At 40.0% G+C, this 11331-nt stretch overlaps 1 protein-coding gene across 2 annotated transcripts; it reads left to right on the top strand.

The window, feature by feature from the left end:
- The first annotated feature begins 728 nt into the window (after nucleotides 1–728).
- atf7ip2 (activating transcription factor 7 interacting protein 2) lies at nucleotides 729–11125 on the top strand. Of its 2 annotated transcripts, XM_037793305.1 has the most exons (13): nucleotides 729–964; nucleotides 2254–2329; nucleotides 2967–3224; nucleotides 4810–4882; nucleotides 5034–5165; nucleotides 5696–5764; nucleotides 5954–5987; nucleotides 6077–6132; nucleotides 6393–6438; nucleotides 7446–7525; nucleotides 7696–7857; nucleotides 7960–8147; nucleotides 10747–11125. In XM_037793305.1, exons 3-13 carry the CDS (start codon nucleotides 2998–3000, stop codon nucleotides 10976–10978), a joined length of 1299 nt encoding a protein of 432 aa, XP_037649233.1. In that variant the 5' UTR covers nucleotides 729–964; nucleotides 2254–2329; nucleotides 2967–2997; the 3' UTR covers nucleotides 10979–11125. The 2 variants fall into 2 exon arrangements, with proteins under 2 accessions (XP_037649233.1, XP_037649234.1); XM_037793306.1 differs by lacking the exon at nucleotides 2967–3224 and having other exon boundaries at nucleotides 731–964.
- The last annotated feature ends 206 nt before the right edge of the window (nucleotides 11126–11331 follow it).

Below are 11331 nucleotides of genomic sequence, written 5' to 3'. Positions count from 1 at the left end.
GAAGTTTACTATTTATGTCACCCATCAGGCTATCCTTGATCTCTGAGCTTGTTTTGTTTGTATTTTTGTCATGCATGTTACTGTTGAATTGCTGTGAAAGTAACCAGTGATGTGCCAAGATATTTGGACTATAAAATTAAAAATTAAAAACACGCACTTTCACACATTTGGAGTTAACAATCAAAAAAAACTGTCACCGTTGTACTGATTTTACACAGCTACGGACAAAATGATAGCAAAACAAGCATATTGCACCACACGGTTCTTAAGAGACACAGGATTGGTGGGTAGAATATAAGAGTAGCATCCATCCATCCATCCATCTGCAACCGCTTATCCCGTTAGGGGTCGCGGGGGGGCTGGAGCCGATCCCAGCCGACATTGGGCGAAGGCAGGGTACACCCTGGACAGGTCGCCAGTCCATCGCAGGGCTGACACATATAGACAGACAACCATTCACGCTCACATTCACACCTATGGGCAATTTAGAGTCCACAATTAACCTAACCTGCATGTCTTTGGACTGTGGGAGGAAACCGGAGTACCCGGAGAAAACCCACGCTAACACGGGGAGAACATGCAAACTCCAAACAGAAGGGTCCCAAGCCGGATTCGAACCTACAACCCTCTAACTGTGAGGCGCCAGTGCTAACCACTGCACCACCGTGCAGAGTAGCAGTAATGTGTAAAATGACATGATGTTAACACACTCCAGTCCAGTAGGTGGCGGTATGCAGCTTAAAGTTGGTTGTGATGCGCCAGAAACTGAGAGAAGAAGAAGCAGCAGCAGCAGCATAACATTGCACTGCACTCACAAATGATATTATATCCAATTTGAAGTCTTTTGAACGTAGAAGCTGTTTCAGTAGGTGTCTTGTACAGCAACGCCACATAGTGCACTAGTTATTAGTTTAGTAGCTCTTCGCTAGAGAGAGGAATAAAGTGCTAAACACTTCAGCTACAGGTAAGCTAACCCTCTTATTAGCAGTGAGCATGTTTTGCAAACTAACCTATTGTTCTCTCCAAACAAACAGCTACTTTACCTCCTAGTTGTTGTTCTCCACTTCACAAAACAACGCTGTCAACATCAATAGAGAGTGACATGTGATGGTAAAGTGTCTGTTAGCCTGCACAGATAACAATGTTTCCAGTTGTTGACTGATGACTGTGGAAATATATCTTTATGTCAAAGTAGTGTTAAGGTGTTTTGAATTTGGATAAGAATAGGGGTGACTGGGGTGTAACAACTTAACAATGTTAATACCAACAGAACATTTAAAGCTGCAGTAGGTAGAAATGGAGCAAATATGATATAAAAACAAAACATATTTATATCCTGACAGTAGTGCATGAGATGGGTAATCTGGAAAACAAAAATCATGTGTCTCTGTGTCCTCCGGTGCTCCTAATGGTATCTGCAAGATTTCACAGACCGGAGGAAAACAACCAATCAGAGCCGAGCTTGAGCCTTGCCGTCTCTGAGCAGCTGTCAATCACTTGCAACACTTGTTACTGTAATGCCTATTTCTCACCTCAAATGTTTTCAGAAACATTTTGTACTGTTTAGCTGTAAAATGAGAAAGTTTGTGACCCGGCAGCCATGTTGAGATCTGTTGAGGAAATACCAAGCGCCGCCCTCCAGCCGGAGAAAACGTTCTCATTTTACAGCTAAACAGTACACTACCAGATGTTTCTGAAAACATTTGAGGAGAGAAATAGGCATTGCAGTAACAGAATATGGATTCATGTTTGATCAGCGCTGCCTAATGACCGTTTGATCAGAGTTCACGAGTGATTGACAGCTGCTTCTGTTGAATGAACAGCCCAGATATCAGCCAGATATGTGGCAGTGGTTTAACCGGGCAGAGGGCAGTGAATGTGCTTGTGTGACTATAGGAAAACGATAGATGGGAGACATTTTTCATTTTTATTCAGTAATAATAAATTCTCAACTGTATTCCGGCTTCGGACATCTTCAATGACGTCGTTGGTCTGAAATGATACGCGCTTCGATACGCGCTTCACAGAAAACTTCCTGGATCACTCGACACACGCTCCGAAGCCTCGGCACAGCTGTTAACATCACTACTAGATTTTCTAAAGCCAGAAAACAGAGCCACGAGGAGGTGCAGAAGTCTAGCTATCTCTCAGAATGCTTGAATTACAATATGCTGAAAGATGATGCCAAAAAGATTCTGCCTCCTCCAGGTTTAATCTAAATGTGTACATTTCTTTCTGTGTTTCTGTTGACAGCAATTTGCAGCATCAGCGAAGACGTTAAGGACTTCATTACAGCACAGAGCGGCAAAGAGGAACACAGACAATAGAGGTGGGACAAATAACCAATATGGCAACAAATCACACTATGGCCTTTTAAAGCCTCGTGGACTCATTGATAGAAACTTGGAACACAATAACTTCTATGCAAGGGTAAAGGTGAATTGTTTGTTTACTTCAGACATTTAACTCTGAACTGTTGCACTCTCTGAAAGTCAAGCCTCTGTTCAGTTTGAGTAATAGCACACATTATGTTCTTCATGTTGTTTGTGTCAATGAGGCTAAAACTCAAAGCATTTTGATATGCTGTTTGTTATACAGAGAATATATTTGTAAAACTAATGTAAACCCCAATGCAGTGAATACATTTTAGTAAAAATATCTCAATTTGAATGGTTACTTTTACCTCTTTTGTTACACAGATATCTGAACAGTAGAAGCCTCTTACAATATACAGTAGCATATATTACAACATTGTGTGTACCCTGATATTGTTATTGTGGGCAACATATTGTACAGTAATAACATTGCATCACATCATAGAGTTACTCAGCTCTGAGTAAGAGTCCAATAATGTAGGAGTGAAACGAAATTAAAAGGCTGTTGTTATTGCCAGGTGATGGACTGATGAATGTCGGCCTTGTACATTCTCTGACACTCCCCAACTCAACAAAACCGTCTGCATGCAGCTTTTGTCTTGACAGTACACTGCAGTAAAATATGTCAGATGCTCAAGATCAAACTCACAGTCGCAAGGGCAATAAAAGACCAGCAAGGAAGGTAAACCCTTCCACCAAACCCAAGAGACGCAGACCTTCCTCTCAGACACTAACAGACCGCACAAGGGTTCGAGTGGACATTGGAAATGCATTTAAAAGGTGGCGTGCGCTGAAAGCGGCAAATGGATTGAAATCTGATGCAGAAGTGGCCCTGAATCTGCTGGATGCGTGAGTTAACCCTCCCAACAGCTTCATGATTGCAGATCAGCTTCATAAATGTTTGCAGCTTGCCAGTTTGCTTAATTCAAAGTGCTTTACTAATAATATGATCTACACGCATACAGCTGCTTTTGTTTGTCCAGCGTCCGTGTGCCCTGCGGCTCATTTTGTTACTAGCTGGACGAGTCAGTCAATATGGTTGCGGAGTTGCATAAAAGATGGATCTGATGGGAAGGATCATGTGATCCTCTGAAAGTATCGTGTGAAGCTGAAATTTGCCGGCAGGAGAAAAAGTGTCCTTCAACCCAAATTGTTGCGGACGATCGCATCACTTCACATTTTTTATGCAGTATTTTGAAATGAACTTAATAACTGGCTTGTAGATCGCACAGCCGTTTCTGAGTCTGAGGCTCAGGACGTGCAGTGAAGTGTCTAAAGAAAATTCTAAATGTACTCCGTTACCAGCTTTGCTTTGTTGCTGATCTCTGCGGAAGTTTCTCATTGTTTTTTTGTTTTTTTTACTGCTTCAAATGTTTGTCGCTCCAGCACATTTTTCTTCTAGGCAGTCAGTGCTTGTTCAACTTAATGAAACCTGTTTTGTGATGCTTTCGCAAATGGCTTGTCAAGATTGAAATGCACACTTTGCTTTGCTGTTTTCTCTCGCACGCTATACTACATTGAAAACTCTTGTTATCGCACCACATTTTGCCACTTCTCTTTACAGCAGGTTATAGAAAGTGTATTTATATGATGCTTCAAGGTACATTTGTTATGTATTATATTTGGCTTATATAGTGTGATATTACTGGGCTTATACATGTGTTTTACTTAGTGTTGTGCTTCAGGCTTATACTTCTGATTTCAGCGTGTTAAAATGAAATGATGGGAAATGCGATGCCTACAGCACGCTGGTTCTGTTTGGAACAGCTTTAATGTGACTATGATCATAATGCACAACAATATCAGTAGAAGTATTGTACTTCTAGACATTAAAGCGATGGTAGGCAAAACGTTTTTGGCATCATTGGGCAAAAATGTCATAATAACCTTCCAGCGTATTGTAAATCAAGTGCTCTGAGAGAAAACTAGAGTTCTGCACCTCCTCATGGCTCTGTTTTCAGGCTTTAGAAAATCTAGCCCATGGTGGGAGACTTCCCAGGTCATTTCAGAGAGAGAGAGTTCCTAACATGAATCAATACTCTGTTACTGTAATGCCTATTTCTCACCTCAAATGTTTTTCAGAAACATCTTGTAGTGTCCTGTTTATCTGGAAAATGAGAAGGTTTGCTCCGGTTAATGGGCGGTGCTTGGTATTTCTTTAACTGATCTCAACAAGGCTGCCGGGTCACAAACTTTCTCATTTCACAGCTAAACGGTACACTACAAGATGTTTCTGGAGCACCGGAGGACACAGAATCACATGATTTTTTTTTTCAGATTACCTGTCTCATGCACTACTGTCAGGATATAAATAACTTTTTTTTTTTTTTATCATATTTGCTCCATTTCTACCGACTGCAAACAAACGTTATCAACTGAATACCTACAGTAGTAAATCTTGACATTCTGTGTTTGTCTGTCTGTTTGCATGCAGAATGAAGAGGTTGCCCTCCAGGTCAGCTTCCCCTGAAGACAGTGATAAAAAGATTAAGTTCTCCCAATCTGAGGTGAGAGACATTATTGTGCGATTATTAAATGTATACTTTTTCTGTGCATGGTTACATTCTGTAAATGCATATACCGGATTATAACTATAATCTGCAGTTACTGAATGCAGCTCTTCCATATGATTGCGTATATGTGTGTGTGGTTCCACAGGTCGAAATGTTGATCGAACAGGAGGTTCACACTGCGTTGAAAAAGAAAGAAAGCAAGCTGCAGGGTTTGATAGGAACTATTCAACAGCTGGACCGTGCAGTAGACTATGGAAACTCCATGAAAAAACTGGAGGTTGGTGGAAGTAGTGTGGTACACATTTTGAACTAATTCTGCATTGAATTGACAAAGTTTCAACTCTACGGGGAGTTTGGGATCGTCAGAGTTAGGTAGTGGGGGTCTAATGCTTTAATTTACTTTTTTCTTACTGCTAAGTTCTGCTAGTATAAACGCATGGCTTTTTCTTTGTTCTTTCCTTTTGTTTTTTTTTCTCCTTCTTTTTGTCTTTTCTTACTTAATTTCCTCATACCTTAATTTCATCAAGCCATTTTAAAATCAGTCTTTTTCCTTTTTATTCCGCCTCGGCCCTTTCTAAATTTAACAGCTGCGGTTTAATCTTTTAAGCATCCATTCTTCACCATTAAATCCACTTGAATTGTACACAGATGCCTACCATCCACATTTTTGTTATTCTGCCATTTCTTATCTCTTTAAAACAAAAGAACCAAACATGAATCTATTGTGCGTATGTCTCAAAGCCGAATTGGCGATAACAAATACCTTAAACCCATTAAATCTCTACAGAATGTTCCTCTCGTTCTCAGGCTCGGATTAACACGGTAACCAAGAGGACGGAAGAAGTTATTGCCTACATGACGAAGACACAGAAAAAGGTTTTTTACTCGTGCAGTTAAATTTTTTTTAAATATACAGTATGTTCAAACACAAAGCAGTGAAAAAAATCTTAATATAATCTTTTTGTCCGGTTTGTATGGTAACTTAAAGTAGAAAATGTGATGATAGATACACCAGATAATAATATTTGAGATGTAAACACAACAAACTCTCGGTTTGCCTTTCAGAGCCCAAACTCTGAAGTGGAAAACATGTCACAGTGTAAGAGCCCAGCAAAGCGTACGTGCGTTAATGAACATTTTCATTTGTGGGTTCCATAAGTATTCATTCTATGCAATTTTATTTTTCAGTTGACCAAAAGAGCATGGAGTGCGTGGACAAGAGCGGAGAGCTCTCTAAAATTATGGTAAATATGCAGTTATTTATCTTGGAATAACCCGTTAAATACATCTTATAAATGTCTCCTTGTTTAATCAGCAAAAAAACTATTTTCACACAGGTAAGGTTTGATTGTAGTTTAGACAATAGTTATTAAAAAGAGTAGAGGCTTTTATGGCCATGTATGGCCAAAATTGGTTATTAGGCTATTTAATGTTGTGGCTTACGCTGTTTTGAGTAAAATAAAAATGGGGTAAACTTTGAAGTTGATCAATCCTTTCTGTCCAGGAAACAACAAAAAAGGCACTAAATGAGATCCGTGCTGATAATAACGGTAAGATGATTATTATGGCTATCAATCAATTAAAATATTGAATCACTTTCACATGATGGTCCATAGTTAATCATGATTAATCACACACTTTTTATCTGTTCAAAATGTACCTTAAAGGGAGATTTGTCAAGTATTTAATACTCTTTATCAACATGGGAGTGGGCAAATATGTTTCCTTTATGCAAATGTAGTTATATATTTATTATTGGAAATCAATTAACAACACAAAACAATGACAAATATTGTCCAGAAACCCTCACAGGTACTGCATTTAGCATAAAACAATATGCTCCAATCATAACATGGCAAACTGCAGCCCAACAGGCAACAACAGCTGTCAGTGTGTCAGTGTGCTGACTTGACTATGACTTGCCCCAAACTGCATGTGATTATCATAAAGTGGGCATGTCTGTAAAGGGGAGACTCGTTGGTACCCATAGAACCCATATTCATTCACATATCTTGAGGTCAGAGGTCAAGGGACCACTTTGAAAATGGCCATGCCAGTTTTTCCTCACCAAAATTGAATGTAAGTTTGGAGTGTTATTTAGCCTCCTTCTCAACAAGCTAGTATGACATGGTTGGTACCAATGAATTTTTTAGGTCTTGTAGTTTCATATGATGCCAGTAGCTTCACTCTAGCTTTAAAACTGAGCCCACTACAACCTAAAAAAATGTAACGTTGTGATAATGCATTAAAGAAATTAGTGGCGTTACAACAAATTTGCTTTAACACGTTATCATCACGTTAACTTTGACAACCCTAATGATTATATAAATATATAAACAAGCTGATGTTTGAATAGCTCAAGTTTAAACTATCTAATGTAGCTTCTGGTAACATTATTTTGCCACACAGTGAGAAAAACTGACACGATAAGCTGTTATAATGACCCAAATTAAATAATATGAGTCAGTGAGTACATGAATTAATAACCACATCCTTTTGTCCTACTCTTTCCTGTCCCTTCCTCTGTTACTCGTCACTGCACATAATCCGTGTTAAGCTTTGAAGGCTGCCATAGCCGATTTAAGTGAGGAGCTGCCTCCTCCGGTTCTTACCCCATATGGCTCTCCTGACTGTAAGGTACGATGCGTCATTATTTGATACACTTTTCAAAACATGCCATGCATAAATATGTTATGTGTCGCTAATAACAAAAAAAAAACCTACATCTGTTAGAGTTTATTCTCACTGTTTACGTGTATATTGTGTCGTGCCTTCATTTACTCACATTGTTATGTTGTGTTATTGAGGAACTTCTCCGGTTCATAAAGAAAGAGCCACAAGATACAGAGGAAATACAGAACTACGTTGAGGAGTCCAAGCAGTGTGAGGAACCAGGGGCTAGTAGGGTGAAAGTAGAATGTGTCTCTCCTGGCAATATCAACACTCCCAAGCACACAGACTCAAAGCAGGTAATACACGCACTCTAACACTGACCCACAGTAGTAATTCACTTGACTGTTTGCAACACATATTAATCTCCACTGCCTTCCCCTCCTTTTTCTGACCCTAAGGACGAGCTCTTGTTTCCTCCTCTCCCCTTCCATCCCTTCCCCTCCACCCTGAGCATGGAGGCGGCGTCATACAACATCCCCCAGAGACCAGAGGTACAAATGGCTCTCATCAGGAACCCCGCTGGCCTCTCTGTGCTCTGGGACGTGGCGGAGAAAGACCCCAGTGCGCCACCCATGGATAGTTACGGGTGAGAGATAATGTGTTGAGTAGGCAGGTTTCAGCCCTGCTAGCCACTGGATAAAATCACCCTTCTGAACCTTGAACCAGACTGTAGTTATACACTAGGACTGTCAAAGTCAATGCGATAACGCGTTACCACAAATTTGTTTTAACGCCACTAATTTCTTGAATGCATTATTGTAACTTGCGACTTTTCGGTTGTAGCGGGCTCAGTTTTAAAGCTAGAGTGACGATACTGGCATCATATGAAACTAGATAAATAGCGCTCCAAACTTGCACTACATTTTGGCGAGGAAAAACTGGCATTGCCATTTTCAAAGTGGTCCCTTGACCTTTGACCTCAAGATATGTGAATGAATATGGGTTCTATGGGTACCCTCGAGTCTCCCCTTTACAGACATGCCCACTTTATGATAATCACATGCGGTTTGGGGCAAGTCATAGTCAAGTCAGCACACTGACACACTGACAGCTGTTGTTGCCTGTTGGGCTGCAGTTTGCCATGTTATGATATGAGCATATTTTTTATGCTAAATGCAGTACCTGTGAGGGTTTCTGGACAATATTTGTCATTGTTTTGTGTTGTTAATTGATTTCAAATAATAAATAAATACATATATTTTCATAAAGCAAGCATACTTGCCCACTCCCATGTTGAGAAGAGTATTAAATACTCCCTAGACAAATCTCCCTTTAAGGTACATTTTGAACAGATAAAAATGTGTGATTAATTTGCGATTAATCAAGGTTAAATATTTTAATTGTTTGACAGCCCTAATATTTTTTTAAGGGACTGCCTCTTTCACTGAATTCGTCTCATTCCAGTGTCTCCTCCAAATGCTGCTGTGAAATGCATCACCACAATGACGTCTTTTAAATGTCTGACCGAAAGTCCAAAACCCAGACGTATTCAGTTTTGCGATTATACATGGCAAAGAAAGCATCAAACCCTGCCATTTGAGAAGCTTTAAACTGAGAATGTGTAGCATTTTTTTCTCACAATTTTGGCATGAGAAAGGACTGAAGAGGGTAATTGATTATTAAAAGCATTGCAGATTGTTTTGTGTTGATCGACTAATTGATATATCGACTAATCGTTTCGGCGTTAGACAGCGATATCTGAGGCAAGTAGTGCGCAAGCTGGTGACATCTGGCACATTAGAATTAGATCTATATATATTGCCATCATTGCTCTGCCTCTGGGATAGGGGTGTCATGATTTGACTTGATTTTAAGGTCACAATTCGATTTTTGATTTATTGAACATTTTCTTTTCTATGCCACTATTCTGTCGTGATCCATAAAGATCATTGGTTTTATGCCCTGACAACCGTCATTTACATTTTCAAATTCTTCTTTAAAAAGAAGGCTACATGGTAAGTAGGATATATCCACCTTATTTCTTTTGGAATGTACCACACTAAGGCCATATGGTCTCATTTAAATAATGTATTTAAAATGTAATAACAATAACTTATTTTACCAGTAGTGCTATTTTGATTGTGTTTTTTTGAAGGCCGACCGTTGCGTCGCATCGCCTTTGTTTTGGCCGACAAGTTGCACTTGAACACACCGCAAAGACTAAAGCCAACGGCCAGTTAGCAAATACGTTCTGTGCCTGCGTGAGATGAAATAACTCTCCTCACCAGCAGGTGATGTTAGCCTGAATTCATCATTCAAAAGAGGGAACCCGGAAGACCTAGGACTGTGGAGATACAAGCCGTTGCTATGATATGTACATGAAACGAAGTGGCCTTTGCCAACTATCCTCTTGACTTTAATCGTTTGCTTGCTTTCTTCACTTCCGTTTCTCTTCTCGTGCACTGAGTCGTTTAAGCTGAATAACCAATCGGAGTGATTTCTCTCACCGACGGGCTCCGCCAGTGATTCAAAGTGCTGAATCGGCCAAAAAACCTCAGACACATGCAGACTAGAGCCGACGGCAAAAACTAGGCGGACAGACGCTCACCGACGGCCCCAAACTGTCCGACGGCCGACTGGTGGTTCCTGACCGAGAACCAGCAGGCGGGTCGTCCAGCTCCGACGTTTTCATTTCTGCTCGCAATCTTCCCATATGGGATGCTATGGGAAAATGATTCCACTAATGTTACCTGCTTTTTAGCAGGTGTTTTAGGGGCTGCTGCCGTCTTGTGCAACTCTCAGTGCCATACACTTCTCCCACTTGGCTGCGTGACTCGGGAGCTCAGAAACGCGGTGGTGGTTCTATACTGTATTACCCAAGTTGAAGTAAAAATCAATTTTCATTTTTAAACATCGTCCTACACCATATATTCAAATTAATTGATAAAATTGATTTATTACCCAGCTCTATTCACCAGTCAATTGGGAACAAATTGTTAATCACAAAAACAAAAAGAAGAGCCACTAGATGGCAGACGGGTACTTTACAACAACAGCTTGAGTTTCCTCACCTGCAGAAAGCCACCAGATTCTGTTAATTTCATTCATTCATTCATTCGTTTACGACAATATGTCCTGCCATCTTTGTCGTGTTGCCTTCACTACAGCTCTCTTGTCCTTTTTAGTCTTTTTTTAGTTACTCACTTCTTACGCATCCTCGTTTTCTCTCTCCGCCCATGCTGCAGAGTCTTCATGACTGTGGAGAAGGTGAAGGGTAGCAACGTCTTCCCAGATTGGACTACCCTCGGTGAGGTGAAGGCCATCCCTCTGCCCATGTGTGCGATGATCAACAAGTACAAGCCCGGGCATAAGGTGTGTGTCGCTGTGGTGGGCAAGGACACGTTCGGCCGGTTCGGACCTTACAGTAAAGTTGTAACCGCAGCCATACCTGAAAAGACGACACAAGTGGCTACTTAAAGAGGGATTTCCCCACTTTCCACATGAACAAAACTATTTTCAAGTGCCTCAAGGTTGATAACAAGGAAAGCATCGGGAGGATACTGATTCCTTTTTTTTGGTTGTCTTTGGAGACAATGTTACCTACATCATTTTTTAAGTTTTTGAGCCATAATTAAACAGTTAATTGTGAGTTATCATTTCACTTTGAAAAAATTAGATTTCACAAAATTTTAGTAATAAATAAATGTTGAATTTTTTAATGAGCTAATAAAGTTTAAACATATGTTCGCTTTGATAATTTTGTTGTTTGTAAATTTTGAAGTTTTATTTTAATTTTTTAATTTCTTGCTTCTCTGTTTCATATAATGATT

Source organism: Sebastes umbrosus, chromosome 14 (assembly GCF_015220745.1).
Source record: "Sebastes umbrosus isolate fSebUmb1 chromosome 14, fSebUmb1.pri, whole genome shotgun sequence".
In the NCBI taxonomy this organism is placed as follows: domain Eukaryota; kingdom Metazoa; phylum Chordata; class Actinopteri; order Perciformes; family Sebastidae; genus Sebastes; species Sebastes umbrosus.
This window is presented reverse-complemented; position numbering and strand designations above follow the sequence as displayed.

What these genes read in the sequence shown, in the direction of transcription:
- atf7ip2 (XM_037793305.1), top strand. Translation starts at nt 2,998, where the DNA reads ATGTCAGATGCTCAAGATCAAACTCACAGTCGCAAGGGCAATAAAAGA. An exon ending in TTAAGTTCTCCCAATCTGAG is followed by an intron (nt 4,883 to 5,033) that starts GTGAGAGACATT and finishes GTGGTTCCACAG; the next exon opens with GTCGAAATGTTGATCGAACA. An exon ending in AGTGGAAAACATGTCACAGT is followed by an intron (nt 5,988 to 6,076) that starts GTAAGAGCCCAG and finishes TTTATTTTTCAG; the next exon opens with TTGACCAAAAGAGCATGGAG.